General features: G+C 36.7%; 1 protein-coding gene across 2 annotated transcripts in view; it reads right to left on the bottom strand.

Annotated features, from left to right (window-relative positions):
• Positions 1-1352: 1352 nt before the first annotated feature.
• BRIP1 (BRCA1 interacting protein C-terminal helicase 1) overlaps positions 1353-17869 on the bottom strand; it is a 187174-nt gene continuing 170657 nt past the window's right edge. The window contains exons 18-20 of one of the 2 annotated variants that reach the window (XM_011953655.1): positions 14273-14355; positions 6190-6519; positions 1353-4208 (exon numbers count right to left, since the gene is read on the bottom strand). In XM_011953655.1, the coding sequence (XP_011809045.1) occupies positions 3460-4208; positions 6190-6519; positions 14273-14355 (1162 nt within the window). In that variant the 3' untranslated portion in view covers positions 1353-3459. The remainder of the gene's footprint in view (positions 4209-6189; positions 6520-14272; positions 14356-17869) is intronic. The other variant, XM_011953656.1, reaches the window with a different exon arrangement.

The raw sequence follows: 17869 nt of genomic DNA on the forward strand, positions 1-17869 counted from the left end.
CCTCAAATAATTATTTATTGTCAGTCTATCACCTATGTATCTATAGTTAGTGTAGGCTTCATATAGAGCAAGGGTGCACTCTAGATATATGGTTTACCTACTAATTAATAATGAATAACTTGCAATGTACCAGGTGCTCTTTTAAAAGCATTTATATGTTTTAACTTATTTAACTCTGTAAACATTTCTTTTAAAAGTATGTTATGAGTAATGACAATGGCCTACATCCTACACTATAAATTTAGGCCAGTTTACTTCTTGGAATATCATCTTGGTCCAAGTCATGATCTGAGGGGAATATACACCTGTTTCAACAGTGATTATCATTGTGTAAAATTTTTGAAACACCTTTTGGAATTACTAAAGGCTTGTGACACAGCTCTATGTACATTCTTAGTAATGAAAATTTTTAGCTTCAGGGAGAATTAAATTTTGGAAAGAATGAAAAATATCTAGGCCAGGCATGGTGTCTCATGACTGTAATCCCAGCACTTTGGGAGGAGGAGGTGGGCAGATTACTTGAGGTCAGGAGTTTGAGACCAGCCTGGCCAACATGGTGAAACCCCGTCTGTACTAAAAAAAAAAAAAAAAAAATTAGCCAGGTGCAGTGGTGTGCACCTGTAATCCCAGCTACTCAGGAGGCTGAGACATGGGAACCGCTTGAACCTGGGAGGCAGAGGTTGCAGTGAGCCAAGATCGTGCCATTGCACTCCGGCCTGGGCGACAGAGCAAGACTATGTAAACCAAACAAACAAAAACATATCTAGCTAGGGAAAGGGAAAAGTATTTGAGATGAAGTTGGGTAATAACACTAAGATATGACCATAAAATAATATGCTTAATTTTCTCATGTAGTTTACCAATTCTAAAGGTAATTTCAAAAGTCCTCAAAATGTTTTAATTGTAGCATTGTGAAAATAAATATCTAGCTTTCCAAGTTATTATGCACATATTCATACCATCTGTGTCAGTCTGTTCTCATGCTGCTAATAAAGTCATATCCAAGACTGGGTAATTTATAAAGGAAAGAGGTTTAATTGACTCACGGTTCCGCATGACTGGGGAGGCTTCAGGAAACTTACAATCATGGTGGAAGGCACCTTTTCACAGGCAGCAGGAGGGAAGAATGAGAGTGAAGCAGGGAAAACCTCCTTATAAAATCATCAGGTCTCATAAGAACTCACTGAGGGTAACCACTCCCCCTGATTCAATTACCTCCCCCTGGGTCCCTCCCACAACACATGGGGATTATGGGAACTACAATTCAAGATGAGATCTGGGTGGGGACACAGCCAGACCACATCACCATCGTTCCCTAAATGTAAATGAGTAAGAGCCACTTTACCTTTTCTATGAAATAATATGCTTTATTTTAGGCGTTCTGGAACAAAAGCAAATGAAAATCGACTCAGAATATCAACAGACATTCCTTTGTAGATTCTTAAAGCACAAAGAAATTTCTATGATTTTATAGTACTAACCGCTACATTTTACAGATGAAACTAATTCCCTGAAGGGTGTGGTGATTGCCAATATGACTTAGCAAATTAGTGGCAGAGCCAGGTGTAGAGCCCAAGTCTCTTGTCTTCTACCAGGTATTTATTCGTTTCACTACCCTACTATCCCTATCTGTGGTTTAATAATAATACCAGTGGAGAAAAGTTGTTTCACCCTTTCAAAACAACATAAAAATTACCTTCTAATCTAGTATTTGGTACTTACTGCTCAATAATCAACTAGAAAAAATATATAATACTAGATGGGATCTAATATATTCTAAATTCTTTAACTGGTAAATTGTCACCTGGCTAATTTTAAATGTCTTGGAACTATGCTTAGAGTTGTAACATCAAATGCTATAAAAACAAGCTGTAAAAATCTAAATATCTCAAAATGAAAGCAAACACATGCCTGTATAATAATTCATTTATCCAAATGAAATGTAAAATAAATCCTTACTGGAAATTATGACTTGAAAATAATAGACCATACAAAATTCTTGGATAGCTCATAAAATTTCAATTCAAATTACTCACAAAAAGTCCTAATGCCCAGTGAATAACACATGTTTCTTAAAAAAAGATCAATGAATGTATTTCTGGAATGATGTCAGAGATGAGCATCTTTTATAATCATTTTTGATTAGACACAGTTTCATTCATAAAAACACAAACAAGATCAAAATTCACAGAAAGGATTACTGTGCTCTAAGGAAACATATTTTGGCTGCAGCTATAAATGTGGGTTTGCTTATCAAATTTACATATAAATTTTTCTTAGTCATTGCATAACTAAAGCTTATGCTAGAACAATACCAGAGGGGAGAAATTGTTTCACCCTTTCCAAACAATGTAGAAATTACCTTCTAATCTAGTGTTTGGTACTCACTGATCCACTAGGAAAAATATATAATACTCAGCAGGATCTAGTATTTTTTTCCACAATTATGATGAAGCTAAATAATTAGAACAGAAAATTTAGAATACTTCATTTGGCATTTTATATCTTTACATCAATTTGTGTATGACATGTTTGATTTTAGGCTTATTATACAAATAATGTAAAACAATTTCAATTAAAAATGCATACCACTTTCTTAATTTCTCTTAATACCTTATAAATAGGCAGTTTAATAACGAAATAAACCTTTCAAGACAAATGGTGATCTCTAAAAATGTCTCGGACTGATCTGAGGTAAAATCTATAGTGAAATATGACTGAGGTGTGACTAGATTAGACTGCTGTTAATCTTTATGTATCAGTATGAAAACAAATGGATGAAGAGAACCACCTAATATGAATATTTACATGAAACTAGACGTGCCCTAGGAAACTCTAAATATCTTTGAATAATTTTAAATTGCATTTAGCTAAGGAAGACTTATTTGAGGACAATATTTTGTATGAATTACTTTATAAAAACTCAAGAATAGGCCAGGCACAGTGGCTCATGCCTGTAATCCCAGCACTTCGGGAGGCAGAGAAGGGCAGATCACTAGGTCAAGAATTTGAGACCAGCTTGGCCAACATGGTGAAACCCCATCTCTGCTAAAAACTAGCCGGGCATGGTGGTGCACACCTGTAGTCTCAGCTACTCAGGAGGCTGAGGCAGGAGAATTGCTTGAACCTGGAGGTGGAGGTTGCAGTGAGCCAAGAGCACGCCACTGCATTCCAGCCTGGGAAACAGACCAAGACTTCGTCTCAAAAAAAAAAAAAAAAAACCAAAACTCAAGAATAATAAAATTTACATTTCTGAACATAAAAGTTTTTTAAAAAGTATGCCACTTATTCGATGTACACATTACTTACAACAGAGTTTAACATAAGCATGATGACATATTTTTACTTTGCTTGAGAGTTAAGTATTATTACTTAAAACCAGGAAACACGCCTTTAGTTTTGGAAGGAGACGGTTTAAAGTTCTTTATTTCTATTTCATGAGTTTTTCCCAGTTCCAGTTCATTTATCAAAGTTGTTTTTACCATCAATGTCATCAATTTTACTTTCTTCAATATGCAGAATTCCATTCAACTTTGTATCTGTGCAATCCTCAGCTTTCACTTCTCTGGCTGAATCTCCTTCTTTTATAGGTCTAATTCCAAAAAGGTCTTTAGCTAAAATGCAATCTGAATTGTTAGCCAATCTATTTCCTCCATCAGTTTCGGCTAGGTCATTTTTTTCTTCATCTGTATCTTCAGGATCATAAAGTTCAGGTGTAAAATAGATAGATTCATCTTCTGCTTCTGTTTCAAAATCTCTATTTGAAGTGGACTGTTTATCTTCCTCACTTACTAGAGACAGTTCAATGTCTGGATCCAGGGCTTCTTCAGAACAGAGCGGATGTTCAGAATGATTTTTTCTAGTAAGGGTGGCATCAATCTTTAATGATGAAATAATGGTTTCTGATTGAGGGCATGATCCAAACGATGTGTTTACTGTCAGATTTGAGGATTCACATTTATCAGTGAATGGCAAAACAGTTTTACTTGCCATCTTTTCTGTTTTGAAACGGGGAGGACTAGAGGCACTATTCTCTGATGACCCGAGCTCAGGTGTTGCCTTTGGTATTTTACCAGTAAAATACTGTTCCAAAGAATTAAAGCTTGACCAGCTTATTCTCTTTGTTTGTTTGTTGAAAGTTGGGCTTATAGATCTGGAAATCACAATTTTTTCTGTTTTCACTGCTTCTTCCAGCAATACTGGATCATCTAAGAATACAAGAATTTAACAGCTTTAACTTTCTGCTCCTAGCTAACATAAATGTTAGGTTAAAATGATTATTTATTAGCAATGCCTAAATAACTGTATAGGATACGTAACTTAGAACCCCCAACGAATACTAGTGGATTTTTATCTTGGAACAGAATATTAACTCTGAAAGAAATCTCAGGTTTCTAGTGTTTCCTAGATCAAGTTATAATGCTGTCTGGTAAACTATCAAATTCCACACCAGGGAGCCCAAGAATGAATGAGGAAAGAAGGGGTAAAAGGGAAGAGGAAGGGAGCTGAGCATAGGAGGGAACAGGCTGTAAACATTTGCCTTGAAAATCCACTAACCAGTGACTGAGAAAAACTTACCTAGACTAATTCTTTTATTTAATAAATAAGGAAAGTGACATAAGGCTAAGTTAATTGCTCAAAGTTATAAAACTGGTTAGTAAGAAGACTGAGACTAGAACCTAGGTTTCTGATTACCGGGTTAATCAGCTTGAATTCACTATTTATAGTGAATTTTGTACTGCTATTTTGTAGTATTTATATACTACAAAATAAATGTTTAAAAATTGATTTTTTTCCTTTTTTTTTGAGACCGAGTTTCACTTTTGTTGTCCAGGCTGGAGTGCAATGGCGCAATCCTGGCTCACTGCAATCTCCACCTCCGGGTTCAAGTGATTCTCCTGCCTCAGCCTCCTGAGTAGCTGGGATTACAGGCGGCTGCCTCCATGCCCAGCTAATTTTTGTATTTTTTAAGTAGAGACGGTGTTTCACCACACTGGTCAGGCTGGTCTTGAACTCCTGACCTCAGATGACCCACCTGCCTTGGATATATGAATTAAAACAACTGAAATTATATCCAATGGTATAGACCAGAGTTTGGCAAACATTTTCTGTTACAGGCCAGATAGGAAATATTTAGGGTTTGGGGGCATAATGTATCTATTGCGACTACTCAATTGCACTGTTCTAGTGCAATACACACAAATACTCAACTCTGCTGTTGTTTGCAATATGTAAATAAATGGACGTGACTACATTTCATTAAACTTTATTTACAAAAACAGGCAGCAGGCCAAATTTGGCCCATGGGCCACAGTTTGCCAATCTGATACAGATGATTATTTCTAAAATATTTTAAAATACTATTTTTTGCCGGGTGTGGTGGCTCACGCCTGTAATCCCAGCACTTTGGGAGGCCAAGGCGGGCGGATCATGAGGTCAGGAGATCGAGACCATCATGGCTAACACGGTGAAAACCGGTCGCTACTAAAAATACAAAAAATTAGCCAGGCGTGGTGGTGGGCGCCTATAGTCCCAGCAACTCAGGAGGCTGAGGCAGGAAAATGGCGTGAACCCAGGAGGCGGAGCTTGCAGTGAGCAGAGATCGTGCCACTGCACTCCAGCCTGGGTGACAGAGCAAGACTCTGTCTCAAAAAAAAAAAAAAATTACTTTTCATCACTTAAAATAAATGTCTCTCACCTCCTAAAAATAAATAAGTTCATGAGAACTATCTATATAGGAAAAGAAGTTCACATAGAATAGAAGTATCTATATAAAACATTAGGCCAAATTTTTATATAGCCATCAGAATAACATCTCCCACTTATATGGTACTTTACAATGCTGTGATATTTATAATTTTGACCTTTACAACCCAACCTGAAGGGACAGCTAGGCAGGCATTTTTTTTTTCCCCCAATTATGACTCAAAAAGGTCAAATGACTTGCTCATGATCACAAAGCTAGTAAGTGGCAAAGCCAGTTAGTGGAAAACCAGAAAATATGCTGTGATCTCCTGACAAAAGTTTGTTCCCATTCAGTACACCATACTGTTTCACTACTTTATGATAACACCTTATATTACAAACCACCATATTTAAGGAAATTAATCTATACCCAAATAAATATCATTTCACTAAATATAATGAAAGACTTCTCTATCAAAGGTAAATGGGAAGAACTTTTCATACTTTTCTCCTTTCTGGAGATAATGCCACTTGGCAGAGGTGAATTTTTAGTAATAATTTTAGGACACTGCAGTTCCTGGACACACATCTTTGCTTCATCTTCCACAAAATTTTCTGGTGATAGATGACTTGCTGCTTCCAATAAATAAGGTGGGGTACTGTACTTTAAAGAGGTCACTTCACGTGTGGACTCAGTGTCCTGCACATTCGTTCTGTCCTTTATGGATACATTAAGAACTTTTTGATGCTTTTTGGAAAATTCAGCCAAGGACTCCAGTGCACTTTCAAAGGTTGAATGGTGCTGAATCTGCTGCCGTACCCATTTAGAAAGTCCTAAAGAAAGAGGTAAACCCAGGGGAAAATTTGGTTACTTAGTTATTAAAATATTACATGCTAAGGTAATACACTTGCTTTTTCTAGTGAAGTAATCTAATTTGTATTTTGAATATACAGAATGGTTCTCCGTAAGTTTTTTCTGCAATTCAGCAATTTTACTACATATGTATCAGTAACATACAAAGTAACATTCATATATCAGTAACATATGAGTAACATTTTGTTTATATACAGTAATTGTCAAATGGAGAGAGAAAAGAGGCAGTGGAAGTAGGGCAGAGATGGGAAAACATATTATCTGGTTAAGAATAACTGGTGAATATGGCAAATTTAATTTCATCATAATTCCCCACACAAATTGCTTATTTTTTTGTAGGGAAACTAGAATTTGTAAACAATACAACTTTCCATTCTAATATTCTAAATTTTACTCCTTTTGCAAAAATAATTTCAATATTCAGTCTCAAGTTTTTTTGTTCCCTTCCTCCACCAATTCCAAATACATCTTAAATTAAAATTATTCTGTAGGTCAAATAAATAACACTGTCTTATGGGCAAATCACATGCCATCTGAATTTTATCATATAATTATTTTTAATATATATATATATAATCAAGTTATAAAGGATATGATGTGACTTGTGACATGTGAAAACTGCATAAAAATGAAACCTAAGAGTTTAAGGTGTTTTCTAGTATGGCGTACTTCCAAATGAAATACAAAATCAGATATCTGGACTTTTACAAAATAAATATTCCCTGCTGACACTACTAAAACTAGCATCCTCTTTTGGAGGAATTAGTTTTAAAAGTCACTATAGGGTAAAAATTTAAGTTCTAGATTTTAAAACTAAAAAAATTTTAAATAAGCCGTTTCCCTTGAAGTTTTTCATTTTGTTTGTTTGGGGAATATGATTAGACCATAAAAATATATGAAATTGGCCGGGCGCAGTGGCTCAAGCCTGTAATCCCAGCACTTTGGGAGGCCGAGACGGGCGGATCACGAGGTCAGGAGATCGAGACCATCCTGGCGAACACGGTGAAACCCCGTCTCTACTAAAAAATACAAAAACACTAGCCGGACGAGGTGGCGGGCGCCTGTAGTCCCAGCTACTCGGGAGGCTGAGGCAGGAGAATGGCGTAAACCCGAGAGGCGGAGCTTGCAGTGAGCTGAGATCCGGCCACTGCACTCCAGCCTGGGCGACAGAGCGCGACTCTGTCTCAAAAAAAAAAAAAAAAAAAAAAAGTGAAATTCTCTAAAACTGAAAATTTTTAGGCTGAGTGTGGTGGCTCACACGTATAATCCAGGCATTTTGGGAGGCTGAGGTGGGAAGATTGCTTGAGGCCAGGAGTTCGAGGTTGCAGTGAATTATGATCACATCACCGCACTCCAGCCTGGGCAACAGAGTAAGACTTGTCTCTAAAAAGAAATAAGTAAATAAAAATAAGAATTTTAGTACTATGTTTACCTTTTCATTTCAACCTTTTTATAATCAAAGAAAGCCTTTTCAATGTAAAATATCATTGTCTGCTTTTGAAACCTTGAAAGAATCTGAGCTCCACCTGCTGACTAGATACCAGCACTTAGCATTTTTGCCTTTAGTTACTGTCTGACCTATGCTACTGCACACTTCATGTGGAAAGGGAAGATAAAACAAACAAAGCGATGTTTTCTGCTTTATGTTTTAATATCAAACCAAATGCAGTAATTAAGCTCTGAAATTGAAAAGGTAGAGTCCACACCCACACATGGCTAATGCAAAACAAAATTTAACATCTCTTTATCATAATAAAATGAACTTTTTTAAGCTAAAAGGTAATAATAGAGATACACATGTATCCCATGGCTCTTTAATAATAACTCCTGGTATTGACTCTGAAAACTGTTTACTGTTGGATGAAACCATCAAGTGAGAAAAAAATTATACTACTGGCTGCATCAAAGCGGGGAGGAAAATTTGTGGCACCCTCTCATCATGGTCCCCACTTCAGAATAGTACCATGGGATTGGGAGTTAGCTCCTAGTTTCTTCTCCCTGGAGAGAAAAGAGAAAACTGAACCTTACGTCTTTTTCTGGGAGGCTGCCCGAGGGACTGGCTTCTATCTTACCTGTATTGAAGAGCTGACATGAGCTGGCATACCCTACATGCCCAGGGACCACTGAGAACAAAAGCGCTGTGCAGCAAGTTTCTGCTCCACAGAAACCACAGTGCAACAGAGGACCATACAGTTTGATGGCCACTCCCTCAGGGGTACAGAAAAGCCTGGAGTGTGCATCCAGCATCCTGGCTTTTCAAGGAGCTGTCTAGGGACTGTTTCTGTCTTGCTTGTCATAGAGCACTGACTGACCTAGCATACTCTATATGCTTGGAATCTACTAAGAACAAAAGAGAGTTGGGTGTGTTGGCTCATGCCTGTAATCCCCGCACTGAGAGGCCGAGGCAGGCAGATGACTTGGGCCCAGGAGTTTGAGACCAGTGTGGACAACGTGGTGAAACCCCATGTCTACAAAAAATACAAGAATTAGCTGGATATAGTGGTGTACACCTGTGGTCCCAGTTACTTGGGAGACTGAGGTGGAAGGATTCCTTGAACCCAGGAGGCCGAGGTTGTAGTGAGCTGAGATTGTACCACTGCACTCCAACATGGGTGACAGAGTGAGACCCTGACCAAAAAAACAAAAACAAAACAAAACAAAAACAAAAAACCAGCAAATATTTCTAATAAGGAATTTACAGACAAGTCCAAAGAAGAGAGATCCATGGAAAAGGTTTAAGAGGCTCCCAGAATGCCTGCCTGGGCTGATAGTGGAGGTCTTTCCCTGTACAAAACCAGTCAGTAAACACTCTTTTTTCAAATGTGTGGATATCATACAAGGTTACAAGAAACAAGAAAAAATAACCCTATCAAAGGAACAAAATAAATCTCTAGAAACCAACCCCCAAAAAAAGAGGTATATGAATTACCTGGCAAGGAATTTAAAATAACTGTCAAAGTGATGCTCACAAGTTCAAGAAAATAATATAGAAAAAAAGGAGAATTTCAACAAAGATAAAGAATACAAAAAAGAACTAGACAGATTTTGGAGCTAAAAATACAATAACTGAACTGAAAAATTCACTAGAGGAGTTCATCAGCAAACTTGATCAAGCAGAAGGAAGAATCAGGAAATTTGTTTATTTTATTTTATTTTATTTTATTTATTTTTTGAGACAGTCTCGCTCTGTTGCCCAGGCTCGAGTGCAGTGGCACAATCTTGGCTCACTGAAACCTCCGCCTCCTGGACTCAAGCGATTCTCCTGCCTCAGCCTCTGAAGTAGCTGGGACTACAGGTATGTACCACCACACCCGGCTAATTTTCCTATTTTTAATAGAGATGGGGTTTCACCATGTTGGCCAGGCTGGTCTCTAACTCCTGACCTCAAGTGATCCACCAGCCTCAGTCTCTCAAAGTGCTCAGAATCAGGAAATTTGAAGGCAAGTCATTTGAAATCATCCAGTCAGGGAAGCAAAAAGGAAAAAGCAAAATGGAAAAAAAAGTGAAGCCTTATGACTTCATTGATGGGACGCCATCAAAGCTGACCAATATACACATTCTGGGAGTCCTAGAAAGAGAAAGAGGGAAAGGAGAAGAAAACTTATTTATAGAAATAATGACCGAAAACTTAATAAATCTGGGGGGAGGAAAATGATACCCAAATACATGAAGCCCAGAGAACCCGAACAGAATGAACCCAAAAGTCTGTACCAAGACACTTTATAATCAAAGTGTCAAAAGTCAAAGAAAAAAATAGAAATTTGAAAACAGCAAGAGAAAAGCAACTTGTCATATACAAATGAAGTCACATAAGACAGTTAACAGGCTGGGCATGAAGGCTCATGCCTATAATCCCAACACTTTGGGAGGCAGAGGTAGGAGAATTGCTTCAGCCAAAGAGTTTGAGATTAGTCTGGGCAACATAGTGAGTCTCCATCTCTAAAAAAAAATTTTTTTTAATTAGCCAGGTCTGGTGGTGCAAGACTGTAGTCCCAGCTACTCAGGAGGTTGAGGTGGGAGGATCACTTGAGCCTGGGAGGCTGAGGCTGCAGTGAGTCATGATCACGCCACTGCACTCCTGCCTGGGTGGCAGAGTAACACCCTGTCTCCAAAAAAAGAGAAAGATTTCTCAGGTGACATCTTGCATGCCATAAGGAAGTGGGATGACATGTTTAAAGTGCTGAAAGAAAAAACCTGCCAGTGAAGGATATTATATCTGGTAAAGCCATCTATCAAAATGAATAAGAGGTAAAAACTTTTCGAGATAAGCAAAAGCTGAGGGACTTCACCATTAAACTTTCCTTGCAAGATATGCTAAAGGAAGCCTGCTAAACAGCAACACAAAAGCATAAAGTTTGCTCATGAAGTTAAAAGTGTACACAAATACAGAATACTTTAATATAACAACAGTGATACATAAATAATGTTTAATTCTATACAGAAGTTAAAAGACAAAGTATGAAAATAACTATAATATTATGTTAGTGGATACACTATATAAAAGGGTATAATTTGTGACTTTAATCATAAAATGTGATGGGGAAAAGTAAAAGTGTAGAGTTTTTTATACAACTGAAATTAAGTTGTTAGCTGAAAATATTGTTATGACTATGTTTTATGTAAGACCCATGTAACCACAAAGGAAATATCTATAGAAGGTATGCAAAAGAAAAATGGGAAAGGAATTAAAGCATGTTTCTTCAAAAAGTTTAAAAAAGAAAAGCTTTTAAGACCAGGAACAAAGCAAGGATGTTCATTCTCACTACTTCTATTTAGCTTTGTACTAAGAGTCCTAGCCAGACTATTAAGCAAGAAAATGAAATAAAAGGAATCCAAATTGAAAGAGAATAAAGTAAAATCATCTCTCCTTGCAGATGACATGATCTTTTATGTAGAAAATCCTAAAGATTGAAAAAAAACCTGTTAGGACTAATAAACAAATCAGTGTACTTATTATAACAAATATAATAAACAAATCAGTATAAAAACAAAGCTGCAGAATACAAAAATCAATGTACAAAAATCACTTGCAATTCTATACACTAAAAACAATCAAAAGAGGAATTTAAGAAAACAATCCCATTTATGATAGCATCAAAAATAATAAAATACCTAGGAATAAACAACTAAGGAGGCAAAAAACCTGTACACTGAAAATTATAAAACATTGCTGAAAAACAATAAAGATAACACAAATAAATGGAAAGACAGCCCATGTTCACAGATTGGAACACCTAATATTGTCAGAATGTCCATACTACTGAAAGCAATCTCTTTTTTTTTTTTTTTTTTTTTGAGACAGAGTCTTACTCTGTCACCCAGCCTAGAGTGCAATGGCGCGGTCTTGGCAACCTCCGCTTCACAGTTTCAAGCCATTCTCCTGCCTCAGCCTCCCGAATATTTGGGATTACAGGTACCCACCACTGCACCCAGCTAATTTTTGTATTTTCAGTAGAGATGGGGTTTCACCATGTTGGCCAGGCTGGTCTCGAACTCCTGACCTTGTGATCCACCTGCCTTGGCTTCTCAAAGTGCTGGGATTACAGGCATGAGCCACCATGCCCAGCCGCAATCTAAATTCATATGAAATGACAAAGGACCACAAATAGGCAAAAGAATCTTGAGAAAAAAGATAAAAGCTGCAGGCATCATACTTCCTGATTCTCTAAAATACATTACACAGCTGTAGTAGTCAAAAAAGTATGGTACTGGCATAAAGAAAACCATATAAACCAATGGAACATAATAGAGAGCCCAGAAGCAGATCTACCCATGTATGGTCAACGGATCTTCAACAGGCTGTCAATGGGGATTGATACGCTTTGGTTATTTGTTTCCTCCAAAGCTCATGTTGAAATGTGTTCCCCAGTGTCACAGGTGGGGCCTACTGGGAGGTGTGTGGGTCATGGGGACAGAGCCCTCATGAAAGGCTTGGTGCCCTCTCCATGGTAATGAGTGAGCTCTTACTCTAATTAGTTCACATGAGATCTGATTGTTAAAAAGAGCCTCGCACCTCCTCTCCTCTCTCTTGCTCCCTCTCTCACCATGTGATGCATTTGCTTTCCCTTCACCTTCTGCTATGATTGTAGACTTTCTGAGGCCCTCATTAGAAGAGATGCTGGTGCCAGGATTCTTGTACAGCCTGCAGAACCATAAGCCAAATAAACCTCTTATCTTTATAAATTATCCAGTCTTGGTGTTGGCAACGATTGTTTGGATATGACACCAAAAACACAGGCAATAAAAGCAAAATTCGACAAGGAGGACCATGTTAAACTAAAAAACTTCTGTGCAGCAAAGTAAATAATCAGCTGAGTCAAAAGGCAACCTACAGAATGGAAGAAAATATTTGCAAGGCATATATCTGATAAGGAGTTAATCTCCAAAATATATAAGAAACTCCTATATCTCAATAACAAACAAACAAACAAAAAAACACATCAAGGCCGGGCACGGTGGCTCACGCCTGTAATCTCAGCACTTTGGGAGGCCAAGGTGGGCGGATCACGAGGTCAGGAGATCGAGACCATCCTGGTGAAAACAGTGAAACCCCATCTCTACTAAAAATGTAAAAAGATTAGCTGGGCGTGGTGGCTGGTACCTGTAGTCCCAGCTTCTCAGGAGGCTAAGGCAGGAGAATGGCATGGACCCAGGAGGTGACGGAGCTTGCAGTGAGCAGAGATTGTGCCACTGCACTCCAGCCTGGGCGACAGAGCGAGACTCTGTCTCAAAAACAAAAACAAACCAAAAAAAACACACACACCAAAAACCAAACCAAAAAAACAGATATGCAAAGAAATCCAAATAACTCAATTAAAAAATGAGCAAACGAAAAGATGTTTCTCCAAAGAAGACGTATGATTTGGCCAACAGGTATAGAAAAGATGCTTAACATCCCTAATCATCAGAGAAATGCAAATCAAATCCACAAGGTGCTATCACATCATACCTGGTAGGATAGCCATTATGAAATTTAAAAAAGAGAAAGAAGAAAAAAGGAAATAAGCATTAAGGAGGATATGGAGAAATTGGAACCCTTGTGTGCTATTGGTGGGAATGTTAAATGGTGCAGTTGCTGTGAAGAACAGCATCAAATCAAAAAATTAAACTCAGAACTATGATGATTCGCCAATCCTACGCTTGGTATTTATTCAAAAAAACTGAAATCAGGATCTTGAAGAGATATCTGCATTCCCATGTCCATTGCAGCATTGTTCCCAATATCCATGAGGTGGAAACAACCTAAATGTCTACTGACAGATGAATGGATAAAGAAAATATGGTATAATGTATACATAAAATAAAATATTAAACAGTCATTGAAAAGAAGGAAATCCTGTCAGATACTATAACATAGATGAACCTTGAGGACATTATGCTAACTGAAATGAGCCAGTTACAGAAGGACAAATACTGCATAATTCAATTTATATGAGGTATCTAAAGTAGTCAAACTAATAGAAGCAGAAAGTGTAGCGGTGGTTGCCAGGGGATGGGGGGAGAGGGAAATGGGGCATTGCTGTTCAGTCAGTGTTAAGTTTCAGTTATGTAAGATTTAAAAGTTCTAGATATCTACTGTGAAATACTGTGCTTATAGTTAATATTGTACTGTGCACTTAATAAGATGGTAGAGCTCATGTTATGTGTTTTTTACCACGATAAAAATATGAAGATTGTTACTAGTTTTTACTCTAAGCCCAGTTGAGATCTTACCAGATATATAGCGACTTGGGTTATTCCTAAAGCGATCATCCACTAGAATAAGAGCTCCCCAATCATTTTGGTGTCGAATACATCTAGAAAAAAATAGGGAGAAAATCAAATAATTATAACATCGGAAATAAATCCAGTTTTCCAGTGGGACAGACAGATAATTGGAAAAAAATCAATTTTATAGATTCTTTTAAACAATTTGTTATTAGGAGAAAAGTTATAGAAGCTATCCAATACAATGTAACAAAGAATATGTATTAAAAATTCCCTACTTTTGCCAAATACAGATAACTTACATCCAAAATGTTGTATTTTATTTTACACTCAAGAAAATTACAGAAAATATTTTCTAAGATCTTTCTTAACCACATAGACCCTTTGGTTTTTTTTTTAACCTTAAGTATTATAAATAATTGTAGGTTTTATGTAAAGGTCCTTTTTACTAGTTTGATGAGTTTTAAAAATCATGAATAAACATTTAATTTTGTCAAAAATATTCTAAAATTCAATTGACATAACATGTAGTTTTTCTTCTTTTGACTGTTAATATGGTAGATTACACTGGTTCATTTTCAAACACTGAATCATCCTTGCATTCCTAGTCATGGTGTATTATTCTTTTTATAGATTTTTGGATTCAATTTGCTAGTTTTAAAAAATACATTAAAAAATAAAAACATACTTTTTAATAATTATTAAACAATTTTAAAGTGTACATACAATGCAATGGTTTTTGGTATATTTACAAGGCTGTATAACCTATACCACTTACCTATCCCAGAACATTTTCACCACCCAAAAAGAAACCCTGTGCCCACTAGCTGTTACTCCAAATTATCCCAATTATTCCCCACTACCTCTGGCAACCACTAATCTTTCTGTCCTTAGAGATTTGCCGATTCTGGACATTTCATTTAAGTGGAATCATACAATATGTAGTATTTTGTATCTGGCATATTTCACTGAACGTGATGTTTTCAAGATTCACTCATATTGTATCATTTCTCAGTACTTTATTTATAAGTTAATATTTCCACTTTTTGGCTACTATGAATAATGCTGCTAGAAACATTCAGGTACAAGTTTTTATATGAATACATGTTTTTTATTCTCTTGGGCATATACCTAGAAGTGGAACTGGTGAGTCATATGGTAATTCTATGTTTAACTTTTTCAAACACTGCCATACTGTCTTCCAAAGCAGCTGCACATTTTACATTCCCACCTCCTATGTATGAGGGTTCCAAAATCTCCACATCCTCACCATCACTTGTTATTGTATACCCTTCTAAAATTAAATCTACCCTAGGAAGTGTGAAATGATATTTCATTATGGCTTTGATTTGCATTTCCCTAATGACCAATGATGTTGAACATCATTTTTATGTGCTTACTGGCCATTTTTTGGAGAAGTCTGTTCAAATTATTGGTCCATTTTTTAATGGCCCATTTTGTCTTTTTATTATTAAGTTGTAAGAGTTCTTTATATATTCTGGATACTAGATCCTGCTACACATGATTTGCAAATATTTTCTCCATATGTGAGTTGTCTTTTCCATTTCTTGATACTGTCCATTGAAGAATAAAAATTTGAACTATAACAAAGTCCAATTTATCTACTTTTTCTTTGGTTGCTTGTGCTTCTGATAGCAGATCTGAGAAACTAGTGCCTAATACAAGGTCAAGAAAATTTATACCTGTTTTCACCTTTTTCTGTCTTTGATCCACTTTGAGTTAACTTTTGTATGTGGTATGAGGTAGGAGTGTAATTTCATTATTTGCACATATCCAGTTGTCCCAACACCATCTGGTGAAAAGACTATTCTTTCTTTGAGTTGTCTTGGCACTCCTGTCAAAAACCAATTCACTGTAGATGTATGAATTTGTTTATGGACCCTCAATTCTACCCATTGATCTATACATCTGTCTTGATGCCAGTACAACATAGTCTTGATTAGTGTGGCTTTGTAATAAGTTTGAAATAGAAAACTGTTTGTTCTCCTAGTATGTTCTTCTTTTTCAAGATTATTTTGACTGTTCTGGGTTCCTTGCCTTTCCATAATAATTTTAGAATCAGCTTCTCAATTTCTGCCAGAAAGTCAGCTGGGATTTTGATTAGTATTGTATTTAACCTCTATATCAATATAGGGGAGTGCTGATATCTTAACAATAAGTCTTCTAATCCATGAACATGGAATTCTTTCCATTTATTTAGAATTTTCATTCAATAATGTTTTGCAGTTTTCCATATATAGATCTTTCATCTCCTTAGTTAAGTATATTTCTAAGTATTTTATTCTTTCTGATGTTATTTTAAATGGAATTTTGTTAAGTTCATTTTTAGATTTTTGGCTCTAGTGAATAAAAATGTCATTTTTTTTTTAATATTGGTCTTGTAACCTGAAACCTTGCTGAACCTATCAGTTCTGCTATTTTAAAAATGGATTTCTTAGGATTTTCTGTGTGAAATATATCATTCGCAAATAAAAATAGTTCTGCTTCTTCCTTTCCAATCTGTATACCTTTCTTTCTTTTCCTTGTCTCACTGCCCTGGTTAGAACCTCCAATACAATATTGAACAGAAGTGGTAAGAGTGAAAATCACTGTTGTGATCTTGAACTTAGGAAAAACATTTCAGTCTTTTACGATTAAGTGTGATGTTAGCTGTGAGTTTTTCATAGATGACCTCATTAAAGCTAAGTAAGTAACCTTATATTCCAACTTTGTTGAGTATTTTCATCATGAAAATGTGTTGAATACTGTTTTATGCTTTTTTTTTTGCATCTTGAGAAGATCATGTGGTTTTGGTCTTCTGTTAATATGGTGTATTACATTAACTGATTTTATAAAGCATGTTGAACCAATCTTGGATTGCTGGGGTAAATCTTACTTGGTCATGGTGTATAATCCTTTTAGTATGTTGCTGATTCTGTCAATGGCTTTTATTTCTATAGTCATATGAAATATTGCTGTACAATCTTCTTTTCTTGTAATGTATTTTACTTGTTTTAGTATCAGATAATACTGGCCACATAGAATGAATTGGTAAAAATTCTCTTCCATTTTTTGCTAGAGTTAATGAAAGATTAATGCTAATTCTTCTGTAAATTTTTGGTAGAATTCACCAGTGAAGCCATTTAATCATGAGGCTGAGGCAGGAGAATCACTTGAACCTGGGAGGTAGAGGTTGCAGTGAGCTGAGATCACATCACTGCATTCCAGCCTGAGCGAGAGTGACACTTTGTCTCAAAAAAAAAAAAAAAAAAAGTGGGGGAAGTGTTTTGATGACAAATTCTATCTTTACTTGTTATACATCTATTCAGATATTCTATTTCAGCTGGTCGCAGTGGCTCATGCCTGTAATCCCAGCAGTTTGGGCGGCCGAGGCAGGCTGATCACAAGGTCGGGAGTTCGATACCAGCCTGACCAACATGGTGAAACACCATCTCTACTAAAAATACAGTCGGGCATGGTGGCAGGCACCTGTAATCCCAGCTACTCAGGAGGCTGAAGCAGGAGAATTGCTTGAACCTGGGAGGCGGAGGTTGCAGTGAGCCGAGATAATGCCACTGCACTCCAGCCCAGGTGACAGTGTGA

This window comes from Colobus angolensis, unplaced genomic scaffold, assembly GCF_000951035.1.
Source record: "Colobus angolensis palliatus isolate OR3802 unplaced genomic scaffold, Cang.pa_1.0 Scaffold37, whole genome shotgun sequence".
In the NCBI taxonomy this organism is placed as follows: Eukaryota; Metazoa; Chordata; class Mammalia; order Primates; family Cercopithecidae; genus Colobus; species Colobus angolensis.